Below are 20,519 nucleotides of genomic sequence, written 5' to 3'. Positions count from 1 at the left end.
AATGAATCTGAGAAATCACCTGTGAGTCGGTATGATTGAAATATGAAAGTAGGCATCCTAAAGGTCGAGGGCTGAAAACAAGTCTCCCTGTTCCAACACTGGAATTATCATTGCTGAAATGACCACCTTGAATTTTTGAGCTTTTACAAACTTTTTTACAAACTGAGGTCTCATATGGATCTCTAACCTCCCTTCCTATTGAGTATTAGGAAACAGCAAGAGTAGAACCCTATGCTTCATAGATGTTGAGGTACTGGTTCTCTGGCTCCTAACGAGGAGACTATCTACCTCTTGTCGTAGTAAACTCTTGTGAGAAGGGTCGGGGAAGGGTGTTGTGGAGGGGGCAGAGAGGTAAAATGGGTAGAGTCCTCTTTACAAATGATCTCTAAGACCCATTGGTCCGATGTTGTGTGCTCCCAGGTGCCGCAGAACGCTGCCAGCTGGTGGCCAAATGGGTGGGTAGCGACGGTTGGTTGTAGAAGTTTTGGGGAGTGATCTATCGGCACCTCAACCAACACGTTGTAAGGATAAGGCCTTTTCCTGTAGCCATATTGTAAGGCCTAAGGCCTTTGTCAGCAGCCATATTAGGAGAGCAGCAGTCATTAGCTAAGAGGCTCGCATTCCATCTAAATCACATTAAAACAATGTATTTAAAGCATCTACCACAATGGAGTTGGGTGGGAGAAGAATTCTCTCTCTCTTGCCGGGAATTCTGTCTCTCTTTTGTCTACCCGCCTGCATGTCAGAGTTAGCAATGCTGGCATATGCCATCTGGTTTTCGAAGGATCTAGGAGAGCCTCATTAATAGGGAGGGAAATTTTTGAGAAGGAAGATGAATGACAATGTCAAGGAGCTTGCAGTGTGTGTCCTTGACTTTTTCCAGCGGTATCTGGAGAGAGTCTGCAACTCTCCTTGTGAGATCCTGGAAGAGGCAAAAATAATCTGCCAGGGATGGTGCGGGAGGCATGACAGCCTCATCTGAGATGGAAAAGGATATGGTCTTTGGGGTCGCCTCTTCCTCAAAATCACTCTTATGATTCTCCAGGATTTCTCTTGGAGTTTCTGAAGCCCTGGATGCCATGGCCGAGGGAGCACATCTCAGGGTTCTTGGGTGGGGCTAGGAGCCCCAGAGGTATGGGGGCAGTATGTAGAGCCCAGGGGTCCCAGTATGGCCACTGGGGTGGTGGTCGCATAGAGCCCGGTGGTGGTGTCCATGATTGACCGTACCAGGATAACGGTTGTGGGGCCATATGAGGATATGCCCGGGGACCCTGTTAATATCTGGCACTGTAGGGAACATGGGAGGAGTATTGAGAACCCCCTCCTCTGGTTCGCTATCCGAGTCTGCACTAGAGAGCAGGGGAGCGTGGCAAGGCAGCGGGTAAGACTCCTGTGCCGGACAAAGACCCGGTGTGGAGGTCCCGGTACTGAGGAGAGGAGACTCTGGCACACCAGTTATACGGAGGTCCCTTGATTACTGGACTTGCAGCAGTGCTGACCAGCTCAGTGCCACTGGTGGTGCCAAGGAGGACAGAGATCTTGCCTGCACCAGATGTGATGTTGGTAATGATAGCGTCTTCAAGTGCTTGCTCCTGTCCTTCTCCCTCAGCGCTGTTGACTCAGTGCCCATGCCCACTGAATCTGGAGGTGTGTCAATGGTACCTGCCGCTGTAGACTGTCCTGAGCCGTGAGTATTCCGGCTTGATCTGTCCTGGTGGAGACAGTATCGAGGATACCAACCATGCTGGGGATTGTTTGCGGCTAGCTCGTGGCTCGCTGGGGGCACTTCCAGCTCTCTTTTTTGATTTACGAGAGACATCAGCGGCTGATGTCTTCACCCCATAGCTCCTGGATGTTGAGGGGTGTGGGGAAGACTCACATCTGCTTGGTGACTCTTGTTGTGGGTCCGTAAAGGTGTGAGGGGTGCCTCTATGAATATAATCTTCTGCCTCAGCTCTGTCCTTGCAAGACCAAGGTCTAAGCTGCTGGCAGAGAGCATATTTTGGAGACATGTCCTTCCCCAAGGCAACGAAAGCATTGTGAATATGTGTCTGCTACGGGATAGCCTTGTTGCATGAGAGGCACTTCTTGAAGCCCAGAGAACCGGGCATACCCCGTTGGGCGGGGGGAAGGGCCCCCAACAAGAAAGGGCAGGAAGAAAAACAAATACAATCTCTTTATAGGTATAGATTTTTTTATTTTATTTTATTTTTTTGAGAAAAGAAGACACACTGCAACAACTACTACTAAAAACTAAGCTCTAGGCTACAAAAGTAAGGTTGAGATAATAGTCGTTAATGGACTGCTAATAGCTCTGTCTCTACCCAGGGCGGTCGAAAAGGAACTCAGTGGGGTTAGCCCGCATGTGCTGACTAGCCTTGTGGCAAGGAAAGAGAGAGCATGTGTGGGCCTACCAGACACTGCTACCAAAGTTCCCCGATCAGCAGTGCAGGAACGCAAGCACACCTACAGTGGAACACCCATAGGAACTACTCGAAGAAGATTCTGGGTTCTGGGATACTTTCTAATTACATTAGGATGTCAGAAAATAGTATAATAAAATTTAAAGAAATTATGCAAGTGTTTTGTCTGCTCTAGTTGAGAGAGAGAGAAAAGAGGGTCTTTGAGGGTACTGGGGAGTTTGCCTAAGAACACGTGCATAATAAAAAAGAGGAGTTTTGAGCAGGTCTGGGAGGGGATTGGTGCAGAGAGAGCAGAGGATTTTCATGGATCCCATAGAGTCTGATTTCATGGGTTTGCTGCAGACTGTGTTGGGGAACTGACTGAGTCTTCTAGTGTTCTGCTATGTCTATTACAAACTGACGGGACAATTTTCCTTTTACCCTTTGGAACAGGAATTAAATTAAGGCATCTTTCAACCTGAAGAGCTAGATTCCATCACCACAAATCTATCAGACAGAGACTTTGGGGGAGTGGCAGGAAGAGACCCTACCAATGTCTAGGCCCACATGAAACATTAGGCAGAACAATTCCATTTAAATTCCAAAAGAGTAAAGTTAACATGAGCTGAAAATAAGAACAAGATTCTTATTGGAATCAATAACCATAAACCTCATTGAACTCCTTTACAATCCATGTTCCCTCAAAACAAGAGATTGCAAATAAGACTAGTGGGTAAGGGCTGAGTTCAGTGGGGTAAACCCCCCACTTATAGAATGTGAAGGGATAACAGATGGAGGCTTCTCACTGGGACTAGTTGCTGTTTAGAAACTAGACAGCAGGATTCACCCTCTGGTGATCAATCCTTACCAACAGCTAGACTGTAAAGAGGGCTTGCCCCCAAAGCAAGCAACAGAGCAGCAACCACACTGTGTACTATAAAGGACCACACTCTGCGATCAAGGTCAGAGTAGGGGTACCAAAGCTAGTTCTTTGTCTCTAAGAGGGCGCCTCACCTTAATGCATCAAGCTGAAGAGGAACAAAGGGGGAGTGAGTCAGGGGAACAATTCCAAAGAAATACCAACTTCAAGAGGGAAAAATCAATGTGTAATTGCATGAACATATTCAGACTCAATCTTCCCTCTGGAGCTTGTCCCAAAAGCTCTGGTGGAATTAGTATGGATAGCCCTGATCTTGCACCCTGTTTTAATCCCTTCTTTTGGGATGGAAATCCAAAAACATTAGAGGTAAGACATACACAGTTAAGGTATCCTAACAACTGCTGCCCTGTAGTGATACCATGGCGGGGAGGAGAGGGAGGACAAATACAAAACATTTTGTGAGCACATCCTATCCATGATTACTTTGTGACTGACTGTCTCCACTGAACAGCAAAATGAATCTCAAGACCTTCAAGATTTGGAAAACAAAGGAGAAGTTTTCAGGCGAACTTGGCCAGACCATTCACCCTTCTTCAATTAAGCTAATTTGCTCTGAACCAAAGTGACCCCTTGTCTTATTGTGTGGGATATTAAAAGTGCTTATTATCAAGACCTGTACCACATGGCAAGCTTGACCTACATTTTGTAGAAGACCCCTGCAGCAGACTGGAAATGCAGCAGCTTCAGATAAATTAAAAAACTGATTTAATTCCAGTTGTGCCCCTAGGAATTAAATATGAAAATGAATAATAGAATCACTACAGTATTCCCAGTGATATTTAATTTTATATTAAATTTATGTTATGCTGCCCATACATTTTCAATCTTAATTTTCAAAGTGGTCCAGAATTTTGTACTGGAAATGCTTAACTGTACTACAGAAGCTGTCAAGAGGAAACTAGAGATTTTGGCAGTTAGGTAGGGAAAAGTAGGGATTTTTGGCTCCTGGCAAGGAATGAAAAGCAGTTTGGGTTTATATGATAAGTGCATTACCTAATGTTGAAGTGATCAGTATGAATCAGTTACCAAGATTGACACTAAAATTTGCATAATTGGATTTGCTATTAGATTGCCTAATGGAGATCTGAAAACTTGATAAAGTGACCTCTTTACATGCTGTAGAATTAGGATAAAATGGTGTATGTCGGGGGAAAGGGGGGGAGAGAAATTTGTCAGTTATTCTTAACTAGCAATTCTGTGCTACTGTAAGATTTTGTATTACTATGTAGAGCTAGCAGTGAAATCTTTTGCCTACAGTAGTGTCAAATGTAATCAAACTTGCAGGCAGAAGGCAGTGCATCTGTTCTAAAGGAAGACAAAAGCATTTGGAATTATTGGAAGTATCTTAGGCCTCCAAATTCTACAAACTATAATTAACCCCACTTCAAATCACAATAATCAGAGACTAGTACAACAGTGATGTTGTACTGTCCGTCTCACTATTTAAAACTTCATGTCCAACAGCACTTGTCAGAGGTGTATTATTTACTTATAGATAAGGCCGCGAGTTTGTTATGGATTCCATGACTTTCCGTGACCTCCACAGCGGTCGATGTGCCTGGCTCAGGGGCAGCTCAGGTAGCCCCTGCACCAGGCACATCGGCCGCTGCTGGGGCAGTCTCGTGCTCCCGCGGGGTCCCCCACAGCAGAGTTTGGGTGTGGGAGGTGGCAGGGGCACCGGACAGGGTGAGACGGGCTCGTGGGCGGCACTTACCTGGGGGACTCCCCAGAAGTGGCAACATCCCCCTCGCTCAGCTCCTAGGTGGAGGCGCGGCCAGGCAGCTGGTGCTGGGGGGAGAGGGAAGAGCGGACATTGGGAGGCTCCCTACCTGGCTCCGTGCCTCCCCTCTCCCCCCCAGCAGCAGCAGAGTTTGGGTGTGGGAGGGGGCAGGGGGTTAGGGCACGTGACAGGGTGTGAAAGGCTCTGGGCGGTGCTCACCTGGGGGGCTCCCAAGAGCCACGGCCAATGGGAGCTGCGTGGGCGATACCTGGAGGTGGAGACAGCACGCAGAGCTGCCTGCCTACACCTCTGCCTACCAGCTGAGTGAGGGGGATGTATATATCTATAAAAAGAAAAGGAATACTTGTGGCACCTTAGAGACTAACCAATTTATTTGAGCATAAGCTTTCGTGAGCTACAGCTCACTTCATCGGATGCATACTGTGGAAAGTATAGAAGATCTTTTTATACACACAAAGCATGAAAAAATGGGCGTTTACCACTACAAAAGGTTTTCTCTCCCCCCACCCCACTCTCCTGCTGATAATAGCTTATCTAAAGTGCTCACTCTCCTTATAATGTGTATGATAATCAAGTTGGGCCATTTCCAGCACAAATCCAGGTTTTCTCTCCCCCCCACCCCCACAAACCCACTCTCCTGCTGGTAATAGCTTATCTAAAGTGATCACTCTCCTTACAACGTGTATGATAATCAAAGTGGGCCATTTCCAGCACAAATCCAGGGTTTAACAAATTTGCAAATGAATTCCAATTCAACAGTCTCTCGCTGGAGTCTGGTTTTGAAGTTTTTCTGTTGTAATATCGCAACTTTCATGTCTGTAATCGCGTGACCAGAGAGATTGAAGTGTTCTCCTACTGGTTTATGAATGTTATAATTCTTGACATCTGATTTTTGTCCATTTATTCTTTTATGTAGAGACTGTCCAACAGGAGAGTGGGTTTGTGGGGGGAGAGGGGGGGGAGGGGAGAGAAAACCTGGATTTGTGCTGGAAATGGCCCAACTTGATTATCATACACATTGTAAGGAGAGTGATCACTTTAGATAAGCTATTACCAGCAGGAGAGTGGGAGAAAACCTTTTGTAGTGGTAAACACCCATTTTTTCATGCTTTGTGTGTATAAAAAGATCTTCTATACTTTCCACAGTATGCATCCGATGAAGTGAGCTATAGCTCACGAAAGCTTATGCTCAAATAAATTGGTTAGTCTCTAAGGTGCCACAAGTACTCCTTTTCTTTTTGCGAATACAGACTAACACGGCTGTTACTCTGAAACCTGTATATATCTATATCTTTATATTGGAAAGAAGATGCTGGAATTCTCCAAGTTAAATCGATAGATTTGTTTCTCTTTAAACCTGCTGACAGAGGTCAGCAGTACTTTATGTCTAGGTTTTTAAATTTGCCTAAATGCTCTTTAAATATAAGCAATGTATCAACAGTTCTACAATCTATCCGTTTGAAAACACAACACAAAAAAATCAGTCCCCAATTCAGCAAGTTATTTAAGCAATATGACTACTTATGTCCTTATAGTTATACAAAAGCGTAAGTACATTGCTGAATCAGAGTTTTAGTGAGGAAACATTTTGGTATGCAGCTATCACAACTTATGAGAAGAACATTTTACTAGGAAGTATCTATAAATAAGCCACTAAAAAAGAGTTGTGCCTCTAGGAAGCAGGCTCTTTAAATTTGATAAACTAAACTTTCAAAGTTTAATACAATATTTCCCAGAGTACATATCTGATATGCTAAATAAGGAAAATGTTCAAATTAATATGCAACTTCTAGATTTAATGATTTTTTGTATCACAAATAGATTTTAATTGCTTTTTTAAAATACACACAAATGAAAAAGCAGTAAAGTGCATTAAAAACAGAACTACAGTAACAAAATAAAACCACAAATTTACCATGATTATTAAAAATAGAAAACCTGTGATGTATTGTATTCAAATTCCAAACCACTTAAATTCTTCATGCAATTATTCTCTTAGTCAGGAGCAATAAATGAGAAGTACTCTGCAGTGTTTCCAGTTCGGAAAATACATGTTAATAGTTTGGAGCACTGTGAATAAATTCAGTGAAAGAGCACTTGGCACCAGCCCAGCCCCAAATTTGACCACTGCTAACATATATGTGGCTTTTTCAATTGATATGATTACCAGAAGCTTACCAAGTGGAATGCCTTACTATCTGGTTTAACTTTATGTTTTTCCATATATTTGATAAGGCTGCAGTTGGTATACCTGAAAAAAAATAAATAAAAAAGTATTGTATATCTCAATGTTAGTACTGGGCATTTTTAGAGAAAGTTAACCTAGTGCTTATGAAAGATGCTGACTGACAGCTCTGGAGACTAAAGCTCCATTTTTGTCCACTGAACAGCTAAGGCACAGGCACTGGCAGCGGAGGCTTCCTTGTTGACATTAGAGAAATAACACTTTTGTCCTCCTAGCATGCTTGTAAAACATACAAAACGACCACAAACAAATGTGCTCTGAATGATCATGCATCTCAAATCCTATTTTGATTAGGCTTCCTTTTCAGCAAGTTTAAGTATCATTTTATCAGTCTGTACTGTTTTAGTGCCAGCATGCATGGGGCTTAAATATTTAGTCAGCCTTTTCAACACTGCCCTAACAATACAATGGGTTGCCTTTCAGAATCTCCCAAAATTCACTGCTTTTGGAATAGGTGCCCAGAGGCAATGCAACTGCTATTGTTTAAAACATAGTAGTTCAGTCACAAGGCTAAACTGCAACAGGTCAGAATCTGCCTGGTGAGTGTGGACACATTAAGCCATTTGTATTAAATTGTTTCTATCCAACAGGTTCAAGTAGGAACAGTTCAGTTCTCTACTGCAGACAAAGCCAAACTACTCTGTCAAGGTGACTAAACCCAGTTCTAAGAGACCCCCCCTTGCCTTCACCCCCTATTTAGCTTTGACCCATGTACTGAGAGCTTGTCTTCACTACTGGCTAAATCGGCACTGCTGCAATCGATCCAGCGGGCATTGATTTAGTGAGTCTAGTGAAGACGCGATAAATTGATGGCAGAGCGCTCTCCCATCAACTTCACTACTCCATCTCTCCGAGAGGCGGAAGCTATGTAGACGGGAAAGCATGTGTGGTGCAGATACCACTGTAAGTCCATCTAAGCTACTTCGACTTCAGTTACATCATTTATGCAACTTAACAAGCATAACTTAGATCCTCGTTAGTGTAGACCAAGCCTGAGACTGCCAGTTGTGCTGACAGTTTGTGTGGAAGTAGAGTCAGGCCACCAACTCTTTTGACATATTTATCACAAAGGAACAATTTTCCATCACCATAGATTTGATACAAATCTGAAGTTGTAACATCTATGAAAGGCTGTGATTAGCAACCTCAAGAGTCATCCAGTTCCGCTCACATATATCATCAATTTCACATTTGCCACTTTACTTCTCATTTCACTAAACAGTGCTTTCTGGATAACCAGTATCTGGCTTCTAACATTTTCCACACTTGAACAGCCACAGTACACTGAGTTTTAAGCATCCTAGTATTTAAGGAATTTCATTTAAATATAATTACGTATTTCCTCCATCATCTAAGCCATAATAATTTCATATTCATCCTTTACCATATGGTTATAAGATGGTGCCTACTACAGCAAAGTATTTTTAAATAAGGTAATTATAATTAAGATGAAATAGACAACTAATCTCTCTAAAAAGCTCAGCAAAACTTTAACTTACGTGTTTCTTCTGAAATCTTTCATTAATGTTGAATGTTCAGGCATCTTTTTTATGTCCTCCCAATCTTTATCTGCAAGATCAACATGCATTAGTACTTTCTCATATGCCTTCTTTTGTATATAGAGGAAAAGACATAATTCAAAATTTCTTTTTATGAAATCTTATTTTTCTCTTCCCACATACCTAACCTGACTTTGTCCTAGTCTCTACATTCCTTGAATGCCCTCAATATCTCTTCATAATGGACAATAATGGAAGAGGTTCTGACAATGTGCCAATTAACTCCTCAATTTAAGAACCTTAAATACCACCCCCAACTGCAATAATAGTTGCTAAACTATGTACAAGATTTCACATGAAACTAACATGCCAGCAGGAATTGATCATGTTCCAATTAGCATCCTCCCAGATCAGGTTTCATTCATTTATTTAAAGATGATACTGACCTTAAGGTAGTTGAGAAAATAGCAATACAAGATTTTGATTAAGGTTCTTTTATTTTTTAAGGAGTTTGTATCAGGGTGACAAATTTGATCTAACAGGAAGACTAAGTCACAAAGACACACTGACAAGCCAGCTTGAGTCAGTCCAAACCCACAGGAACTACCTTCATTGCTCACTAAGATGGACAATGAGGCCCAAAGATGCAGTATATTCCACTCCTCCTAAAAAGTTGCCTTGGAGAAGTGATTCACACCAAGTCAAACCCACCAAGATCAATCACAACCACCATATCAGAGAACCCAAAAGGAAATCAGTAGCTGTATCATTTCCTCCTCTCAGCCTTTCCTGTTCTAACTGCCCCAAGTTCCTGATGGCTTAGTGCAGTGGTTCTGCGTCATCTGTTTTGCCATTGGGGTGCTTGGGATGGCATTACCCATAATCTGCAGGAGCCACTATAGCTGCACCCTCCCTTCAACAAATATAAAAGTTTTAGCCAATTCTATCCCAGACACATGCTGTAATTAAAGGATATATGTTAGCAATTTTTAAGATATATCAAGCACAGACTATGTATAAGGAACCTATTTCTCAATTTATTAATATATAAGGCAAAAAAAAATCAAATAACTTAAAACTATTTTAATGTGACCCTGAAGTTTGTGATGTATCTTTCACTTTGTAAATAATTTTTAAGCATATAGTCAATCCCAAAGCTCCAAGTTGGTAGCTTCTTTTTCTTCTAAGTTTTTTCCTGTTCTCTGGGATGGCATTTTCCATTTTCCTGCAGATAAAGAATCATGTTTCTGGCCTAGAGACTGTATGACAGTCTCCTGTAGCTATGTATTTGAAAAATCTACCCATCTGTATAATTTAGGTTTGTACTCCTGGAACTTTACAAGCTGCTGAACTTTACAACTGTTTATGATTGCATGGCATTAATGACAGAGAATCGACATCAACCTGAAAAACTGAGGACTTTGTTGGTCCATCTGGATAGAAGATGAGGTCAATAAAAATCTAGAAACAACTACGGAGGGAATTTATCTAATTGTTTCCTGCTTTGTATTTTGTTTGTATTTCCTTTTCCTCCCTCTCATATTTGTCTGGCTTTTGCACCAGATTAATGGTTTTATAATGGCAAATGATACAAGAAAAGGTTTTAAAGTAATAAAATGATAAACAAATATATTCTTGGGTAAGAAATGGGGACCTTCAAACCAAGATCAACTTTCACACAATCCAATCCAAACTTATTACAAAACATTAATACAGTACTATATATTTACACAGAACTTCACAAACAAAGAATCTCTGCACCAAAAGAGTTTAGAGTCTAAATAAAGCAAGATAAAGACGAAAAAAAATAGTTTAGTAGTGAGAGAAGAACGGATTGCTTAAAGATATCAGCTTTAAGGAGATTTTTTTGAAGGAGGAAAGAGAAGGCACACTAGATAGATGGGGAAAGAAAGATTGTTCCACAAGTTGGGAGTAGCATGATGGAAGGCATGAAGCCAAGAGTGGGAAATGGAAATGAAGTGTTCGGAAAAAAAAAAGAAGAGTGACTAGGGGGTGAATATGACAGTGGGGACAAAGAGTTTGAACTTCTTGTAATAAGAGACAGGAAGCCAATGAGGAGAGTCTAACAAGGTGGTGGAAGAACAAGACTATTAGTAGAAGCCTGTTGAATGGACTCTGGATGAGGAGGGAACACACACAATGAGGAGAGAGGGATCAAATATTAAAATAAGACCTCTATCATTTTGACAACACACCAGTAGCCACATAAACACCAAAAGACATCCCATTAACCCAACAGATGTTCAGGGGCATCTAAACAAGGTATTACCAGGGGTTGAGGGGAAGGCATAGCAAGAGGCTCGCTGTTTGGAATTTGCTTTGGGTCTGGGCTTAGGCCTGACCCTCAGTTTTCTGGTTAAACTAAAGCAGTTTTTCCAAATCAAGACACACTAGTATATTTTCTGCCACAACAGAAAACTGAAAATGAAAAATCATTAATTTTTACAATAATTAAACATTTGCTAAAGATTTACCAGTGGGGTGCAATACTTTTTGCCTATATCTGTCAGTCCTCTGCAAAGTTTAAAGTATCTAAGATACAACACGGAGGAGACACGCAGAAATACTGCTCATGTTTTTATTTCCCTGTAAGAAAATTCAATCCTTTTAAATATGGTAAAATACTGAATATACACACAGATGTTACAAAGTCAATCCTATCAGTAGTAGTAGTAATACAAAATTCCACTTGGTAGCAGCATTATGTTTAGACTCAGTCTTGAATTTGCATTTCATGAAACAAAGATCATATTTGAACAGCTTTATTGCTTTGATCAGCTGCAACCTTCATATGCAAAGATGGCAACAATTTCAAACACACGTATCTTGGTTTGAACAGCAGTAATTAAAAAAAAACACAATATGTACCTGCAGGAAATCCCATTACATTGAATATTCTGTCCAGCTGGTCATGGTGATAAGGATTACTAGTTTTGATGTCCTCTTGTCGACAGTGGAATATTGGCTCTGATGTTAGCAGCTCTGCAAATATACACCCTATCGCCCAAATATCTTTTTTAAAAAGGAGAAAAGAAATAAAATCAAATGGATTTTTCCAAAAGAAAACACAGATCTTTGTCAGGTAGAAGTATAATTCTCAAATATCTTATAAATTCTAAGAAATAAGGCTCCTGAATGTCAATATTCAAGTGGAACTAGAGATTTCTATTGTAAGATTGAAACACTTCTAATTTTACCTTTAGGCTGCAATCATTTGTGTACAGCACAGTAAGTAATTCATTTTCAAGAATGCATAGTAATTTTTTATGATGAGAGCTGAGAAAGCACACAATAGCTTAAAAGTTTGCAACTACTACTCACTGGGACTAGAAGTTAGTTGACTAATAACTAAATTGGGAGCCTACTGGGGAATGGTCTATAAATCTTAACTAAATAAACAAATCAAATCTTGATTTTATCACTTTTCACCTTCGCCACTTCACTTTTATGTTGTATCCCTTTCCCCTGCCCTTTGCCTTTTTTACATTTCAAAACTTCAGAGGCCCATAGGTGCTCCTGGATACTAATAAATTCCCAAAAAGGTATGTGTTCAAAAGAAATTTTCATAAGGAAAAATGTTGACTTTTCCCTACAAAAGCTCGGAGATAACTCACTTTCAAAACTTCATCTCCCAAACTCCCAAACTGAAAAACATGACATAAATAAGGAACAATCCCCCTTTTAACCACTATTAGAATGTCATGTCACATTGCCCCTTTCAAGAGCATTAAAATTAACAGTATATACATACATGTACTGTTTATATACATATTTAAGATACTTTCCAAAATCAATATGTGTTTAGGAAAAACTTTTAAACCTACTGATGTGCCTTAGTTTGTAAATTCTATAGACACATCGCATTTTCTAGATCGCATTTTCTATAGTGTGCATTTATAAGATATCTAACTAGTACACCATTGTGCTCAGCAGCATCTTGAATGAGGTAATGAACAAGGTAATGAACAGGTAATAAAAGGTAATGAACAAGCTTGAACCAAATGATGTACACAGCGTAATTCCACCATTCAACGTTCACACAAAATGGAGTTTTTATCTATATTGAAAAAGTTATGCGCTAAAGCCCATGAGTTTCTCTGCAGCTCCATGTGCTGTGAGCAGAAAATAAAGAGCTGATACATTGCTACAGAAGGAGGTAACAATAGGATGACAAGCAAAGGTTTAGAGAAAAAGAGAAGAGGTTGATAGGTTAAAAAATGTATTTAATGGTGAGAATATTCTTGGTGAAAAAGGTGGCAGTAATGGTGGAAATTTTTTTTTAAGTGTTCAACTTAAAAAGGCTGTAAAATAATTAACATTTTCTATTGGAATTACACAATGGTGAGGTATAAGATAATGCTTTACAGGAGCAATAATTTATGCACAAGTGTCTTAAGGTACATCTACACTGCAATAAAACATCTGTGACTGGCCTGGCTCACAGGGCTTGGGCTGCAGTACTATAAAATTGCAGTGTCGATGTTTGGGCTCAGACTGGACCCCGCAAGTGGGGAGGGTGAGAGGCTGGTCCAGCAATGGGTGTTTTATTGACATATAGGACAATATCCATGTGTTTCACAGAATGATTAAAATGCACTAGTGAAAGAAGAAAAGGTCACTCACCATGTGCAGTAACTATAGTTCTTTGAAATGTGTGTCCCTATGGGTTCTCCACTCTAGGTGCACTTTTGCCCCATGTGCCTCAGATTGCAGATTTTAGGTAGCAGTGTCCATTCAGCCCAGGCACGAGGCTATGTAGAGTTGCATAGGCAAACCTCCCTCAGTTCCTTCTCTACCACAAAGCGGGTTGTAAAGAACTCCGAAGCAGAGAGGAGGAGGGCAGGTAGTGGAGCACCCACAGGGGGATACATCTCGAAGAACCACAGTTATTACACAGGGTGAGTCTCCTTCTCTTCTTCTTTGAGTAGTGCCCCTTTGTGTGCTTCACTCTAGGTGACTATTGAGCAGTACCGTCTACGGAGGGCTGGGGCTTCGGAGTCAAGTTAAAGATTGAAAGTAGAACAGTAGAACCAAATATGGCATGAGAAACCTAGGCATGTGTGACTGTACAGGGTTCAGCAAATGAATGAATGAATGTTCAAGTCACACCTCTACATATTTCTGTGACTGGGAACGTTCTTAAGAAAGCCTATAGAGAGGGATCTCATGGAATGACTTAATACTTTAGAGGTAGGTTGAAGATCATGAGACTGATAGCAGGAGGTAATGCAGCCAGATAGCCATCTAGAGAGTCTTTGCTTGGAAATTGGAGATTCCTTCATTCTGTCTGCAATGGAGAGAAATAATCTGTGAGATTTCCTAAAGGGCTTAGTCTTGTCTAAGTAAAAAGCTAATGCACTCCTGACATCAAGTGTATGTAATGTTTCATCTCGTTTATCCCAATGTGGCTTAGGGAAGAAAACTGGAAGGTGGATAGGTTGATTTATGTGGAAGTCCAAAGATACCGTTGTCAGGAATTTGGGATACAGTCGCAGTGTGATATTATTCTTAAAGAAGGTTGTGGCGGTGGGGTATGTCATTTTAGCCCCTATTTCACCCACTCTTAGAGCAAAATAATGTCTACTAAAGGCAGTTTTCATAGACAAGGCAGAAGGGAGCAGGTGGCTAAAGGTTCAAAGGGAGGCCTTGTAAGACATCTGAGTACCAAGTTGAGATACCATGCCAGTGTAGGGCATCTGATTAGTGGTAAGATGTTGTCCAGTCCCTTGAGAAACTTCCTCATTGTAGAATAAACAAAGACAGAAAAACCCTCGACTATATGATGGAAGGCCACAATAGCTGCCAAATGCATGTTTATGGAGTTTAAAGATAATCCTGTCATTTTTAGTTCTAAGATGTAATCTAATACAAATGATAGAGAGGATGTAGGTGAAAGATGTTTTTATGTCACACCAGTGTTTGAATCTCATCCACTTTTGAGTATATGCGTCACAAGTAGATTGTTTCCTGCTATGTAACAGCACTCTCTTTACATCCTCAGAATGGGTTGTTTCTAACCCTGCAAACCATCTAGCACAGAGGTGGGCTAACTTTTTGGCCCGAGGGCCACATCTGGGTGGGGACATTGTATGCAGGGTCATGAATGTAGGGCTGGGGCAGGGGGTTGGGGGGCAGGAGGGGGTGCGGAGTGCAGGAGGGGGCTCAGAGCAGAGGGTTGCGGAGCAGGAGGGGTGAAGCAAGGGAGAGGGTTGAGGGCTCAGGGAAAGGGATTGGGGTGCAGGAGCAGTGTAGCAGGGGGCTCAAGGCAGGGGGCTGGGACATGGGGTTCTGGAGGAGTTCGGGGTGCGGGCTCTGGCTCGGCACCACTTACCTCGAGTGGCTCTGGGGTGGCAGTCGCGCGCAGCAGGGCTAAGGCAGGCTCCCTGCCTGCCCTGGCCCCATGCTGCTCCCGGAAGTGCCAATATATCCGGCAGTGGCTCCTGGGGGTGGGGTCAGACAGGTGGCTCCGTCGTGCACTGTCCTTGCCTGTGGGTACCACCCCCAAAGCTCCCATTGGCCGCGGTTCCCCATTCCTGGCCAATGGGAGCTGCAGGAGGCGGTGCCTGGAGGCAAGGGCCACGCACAAAGCCCACTGCTCCCCTTTCCCCCAGGGGCTGCAGAGACATGGTGCCGGCCACTTCTGGGAGTGGCGTGGGGCCAGGACAGGCAGGGAGCCTGCCTTAGCCTCACTGCACCATGGGACTGGCAATCTCGCAGGCCGGATTGAAAGCCCTGACGGGCCGGATCCAGGACACAGGCCGTAGTTTGCCTTCCCCTGATCTAGCAGCCATGCCTTGAGCAAAAGAACCCCAAGGTTGGGGTGATGGATTTGACCAGTGTCCTGAGAGAGAAGATGGGGGACAGTCTGGAGAGTGATCAATTGACAAGCAGTGAGCTGATACAGGTAAGGAAACCATGTTTGTCTTGACCATGTCTGAACAAAGAGAATAACTTTGGCTTTCCTTATCTTGAACAGCACCTTGGATATCAAGGAAGTCGGGGAAAATGCATACAGAAGGCTTGGACTGTAACAAAGGAGAAAGGCATCTCCCAGGGAGCGGTGATCCAGACTTCCTCAAGAGCTTCTTGTTCTTGGCTGGGGAGAACAGGTCTATCTGTGGGACACCCCAACACTAAAATATGCGGTTGAGTATAGTGGGATCTATCTCCCATTCATGATCTTACGAGAAGTGTCTGCTGAGAGCATCCACTGTATTGTTTTGTTCGCCCAGAAGGTAAGCTGCTGAAATGTTGATTTAGTTTCATATGCGCCAATTTGGTGCAAAAGGAAGACCATCTTGCTCCCCCTTGACAGTTTATGTAAAACATGCATGACATATTGTCCATCATGATCTTTAGGCATTTGCCCTGGTCAGCAGGAGGAAATGGATACAGGCATTTCTGATGGCTTTGAGTTCCAGCAAGTTGATGTGAAGGGTGAACTGGAGAGGAGACCACCTGCCTTGAATAGTGTGAGCGTCTAGGTGAGCTCCTCGTCCCAGTAGGGGTGAATCCGTTGTTATTACTGATGTTGGAGATGGCTGAGCAAAGGGGATCCATTAACAAACATTATGTGGGTTCTTCCACTAGTTGATTGTTTTTTCTCCTGCCAAAGGCATGGAGAATTGTTTGCTTGATGAATCAACAGTTCTGAGCCAGCCCTTGGAGGCAGTGCATGTGAAGTCTTGCATGTTTTATTACCAAGATGCCAGCTGCCATATGTCCCAATAACTGGAGATAGTTTCTGGCTGATATTTGAGGGCTGACTTGGACTGTAGTGCCTAAATTGGTTACGATTATCAACCTGTGTGAAGGGAGGAATGCATTGGCTGTTACTGAATCGAGGCAAGCGCCTATGAACTCCAGAGTTTGCACCAGAGTTAAGGTGGACTTTTGGATGTTTAATTGCAGTCCCAGTCTGAGAAACAGATCTATGGCCCTCTGAGTGGCCGTAGAAGCACTGTTAAAAGACCGCTCTTTGAACAGGCAATCGTCAAGGTAGGGGGAAAATCACAGTTCTTCGTCTGCGAAGATGAGCCATTACCACAGAAAAAACTTTCGAGAACACTCTAGGCGCAGACCAGAGGTCGAACGGGAACACCATGTATTGAAAGTGCTCTTGACCCAGAGTGAAGTGTAGTAAACTTCTGTGCTAGGGGATCGCTATATGGAAGTAAGCATCTTCAAGGTTGAAAGCCAAAAACCAATCCCCTTGGTTCAGTGATGGAATTACTTCTGCAAGTGTTACCATTTTGAACCTCTGAATCTTTTCAATCTGTTGAGTAATCTTAGATCTATAATAGGTCTCAACCACCTCTCTTTTTTTGGAGCCAGGAAGTACCTAGAATAAAATGCCTTCCCTCTGGGTTGCATGGGAACTGGTTCTATAGCACCCAGATTTAGGGGATTGTCAATTTCCTGTTGCAAAAGGTGCTTGTGAGAGGGGTACCTGAAGAGGCACAGGGAAAGGGGTCATATACAGGGAGGGAGGTAAAGTGGATGGAGTATCCTGTTGAAACAATCTCTAACACCCACTTGCCCGTACTGATTATGATGGTCTATACAACCATGGTCACCATTTTTATGAGACTGTGATAAATTTTATAAAAAGTATGCCTTGTGAAGTATCATTTGAAATGTCTAATCTGCTGAACATTACTGTCCTGATAAAATAAATGTATCAACAATGTGTGTGAAGTTATAAGATTCTACTATGTATCATTGCTGTAACATTCTCCAAGTTTAAGAAAAGCAGACCCAAACCAATTTCTCAGGAACAAAGGACAGACTAACACCCAGCCAGGTGTTAAAGGGCTATCATCTGCTTAAGCAATCATTCTCCAGTAGTGGGGAAGGTGTAAACAAGAAATTTACATTTTATCACAAGGATGGTTCAAACCTCATGTCCACAACAGACTGAGTGTCATCATGACTCAGCAAGGATGTTTCTAGCACAAAAAATTGAATTATAAAGAGGGGAGGAAAACACTTGACTTCACTCCTCCTCCCATGTCTCTGCTCATGACATCAATGAATACCTGAAGGACACTGAACTAAGGGGGAGGAGTCCCAGGCTGAAAGGAGACCCAGGATATCAAATTTACTGCAGCATATGGTGAGGAAAACCTTTGCTTTGAATTTTGCTAGTTTGTTAATAACCATTAAATTGTGTTTTATCTTTTATTTCTTTTTGTAACTGATCCTGACTTTTATGCACCATCACTTGTAAAATCTTTCTGTGTTAATAAACACACCTTATTGTTTTAGCATAACCAGTGCGTTTGGATTAAAATATGTGGGAAACGCCACATGGGATAACAAGATTGGAGCATATCATTTTTCTTTGATGAAATGATGGACTTTCTAAGAGCTTGCATTGTTCAGCAGTGTACTGGACAGTACAAGATGCACATTTCTGGGGGAAAGTCTTGGACTAGAGAGACTGCAGTTTAATTGATGAGTGGCTAGTTAGCAGCACTCAATACTGTGCAGCTGGGAGCGATTTTACATGCTAGAGTCTATGTATGAACAGGCCAGGAGTGGATGTTCTTACAGCAAAGCAGTGCAAGAGGCACCCCAGGCTGGAGCACTGAGGGGACACAGCTGTACCCTGGGGAATGTCACAGTGATATGTTCCCAGTTCTGATGGAAATGAGAAAGCCGGTCACCAAAGCAAAGGAAACATCCAGACTGTTGTAGCAGATAAGAGTGGGGGTGGTAATTCAGCACCTCGATCAGCCCTTCGAAATTGGTGTTTTGAAGTTGTGGGTTGTGAGGTTGATGCTTGAGAAGTAGCTGGTTCCTCCCCTGGAACTGTTCTCTCTTATGCTGGGGTACATAATGTTTCTGAGAGGCAGGAAGCTGAGTGGGATGAGATCTCTGTGCCATCTGGGCCTTACTGAACTTTCTTTTTTATGCAGGGGTGTAAATTCCCAGAGAGCGCAAGGTGGCTCTTGAGTCTTTTAAGGCATGCAGAGATTTGATCATTTTTTTCTGCAAACAACTATGATCCATCAAAATAAAGGTCCTCAACCAAATTTCTGACTTCCCTCAGAAAAGCCGAGTGCTGAAGCCAGGAGGCTCTCCTCATGTCTAATACCCTGAAGATTGAATAAGCAGCTGTATCAGCGGCATCCAGAGAGGCCTGCAGAGATGTTCTTGCAAACAGTTGGCTCTCTGCAATGATCGCCTGGAATTGCTCCCTCTGGTCTGTTGAAAGATGCTCAATAAAGGCATTCAGTTTTGAATAGTTAGCATGGCTGTATTTCACCATGATGGCTTGATAATTGGCTATCCTAAATTTTAAGCTAGCCAATGAATATGATTTACGGCCAAATAAATCAAGATGCTATATGTCTCTATTGTATTGAGTCAATTTAGTGTGGTGCTGTCTGCCATGTTGATTCAGAGCATTGACCACACGGGAATTGGAAATAATTTCACAGTCCTTAGAGGAAATATAATATTTGTTGTCTTCCCTCTTACAGGTAGGTGGTATTGTGGCTAGGGGTATGCCAAATTATTTTTGCAGGGTCTAGCAAGGCCTCATTAATGATGCAGACAGATGATTAAGTGTGCAGAATGTCAAGGGTTCCAAAGAGGATGGAGCTTGGCTGTTCTCAGTGGTGGCAGATAACAGAACAAGAAGCACTGGTCTCAAGTTTCAGTGGGGGAGGTCTAGGCTGGATACTAGGAAACACTATTTCACTAGGAGGGTAGTGAAGCATTGGAATGGGTTACTTAGGGAGCTGGTGGAATCTCCATCCTTAGAGGCTTTTACGGCCCGGCTTGACAAAGCCCTGGCTGGGATGGTTTAGTTGGTGTTAGCCCTGCTTTGAGCAGGGGATTGGACTAGATGACCTCCTGAGGTCTCTTCCAACCCTAATCTTCTATGATTCTATGAACTCCTTAACTTTCTCCAGTGGAATATGCAAGGAGCTGCTATCCTTTTAATGAGATCCTGGAACCATTTAAAATTGTTGGCCAAGGACAGTAAAGGAGGCACGACAGCTTCTTCTGGGGATGAGGAAGAGAAGCGGTTGACCTGTTCGGAGACCACGGTATGGGGGAATCCCCTGGCTCAGGTCAGAAGCTGGTCAGAGCGAACTCTCTATCTTGAGAGGACGTACTTTACATTCCTAGTTCTCTCTGGCCCTTCATTTTAACTGCAGACAGAAATTACACTTTTGGGGAACGTGTGACAGCCCCAGGTACTGAACACACTGGAAGTGTCTGTGACTGACCAGGATAGACACTCAGCATGAAAGGCAGAGTTTAAACCCGGGAGAATCAGGCATACCCTCCCAGGGTTTAAGTTCCCCTGAGGGGGAGAAACAAAAAGAGGTGAAGGGACAATAGTCCTTATCCTAATAGTATAAGTAATTTTTTTTTTTAAGAGATTTTGTTTGTTTTTAAATCTATAAAATTACTACAGCTAATACACACAAAGGAAACTCTAAGAACTAACTCTAACTAGTAAGAACAGGAGAAAAATACAGTTGAGGTAAGCTCATCTCAGATACTGCTGAGACTCCACCTCAGATCGAAGCAGCTGAGAAAGACTTGAGGGCGGTTTGCCCACGCAGCTCTATATAGCCTCGGTGCAGGGCAGGAGGCTGCAGGGGACGCAATCATGAGCCGAATGGACCTTGCTACCTAAAATCTCCAATCT

At 42.5% G+C, this 20,519-nt stretch overlaps 1 protein-coding gene across 3 annotated transcripts in view; it reads right to left on the bottom strand.

Moving 5' to 3' along the window:
- Positions 1 to 20,519, bottom strand: part of CDK8 (cyclin dependent kinase 8) — a 195,545-nt gene that overhangs the window by 19,679 nt on the left and 155,347 nt on the right. For all 3 annotated transcript variants that reach the window (XM_027821593.3, XM_007059100.4, XM_027821595.3), the window contains 3 exons: positions 11,717 to 11,860; positions 8,828 to 8,897; positions 7,262 to 7,334 (listed from right to left, as the gene is read on the bottom strand). In XM_027821593.3, the coding sequence (XP_027677394.1) occupies positions 7,262 to 7,334; positions 8,828 to 8,897; positions 11,717 to 11,860 (287 nt within the window). The remainder of the gene's footprint in view (positions 1 to 7,261; positions 7,335 to 8,827; positions 8,898 to 11,716; positions 11,861 to 20,519) is intronic.

This window comes from Chelonia mydas, chromosome 1, assembly GCF_015237465.2.
Source record: "Chelonia mydas isolate rCheMyd1 chromosome 1, rCheMyd1.pri.v2, whole genome shotgun sequence".
Lineage (NCBI taxonomy): Eukaryota > Metazoa > Chordata > Testudines > Cheloniidae > Chelonia > Chelonia mydas.
Note: the sequence above shows the minus strand (reverse complement) of the source record. Positions and strands in the feature narration are given on the sequence as shown.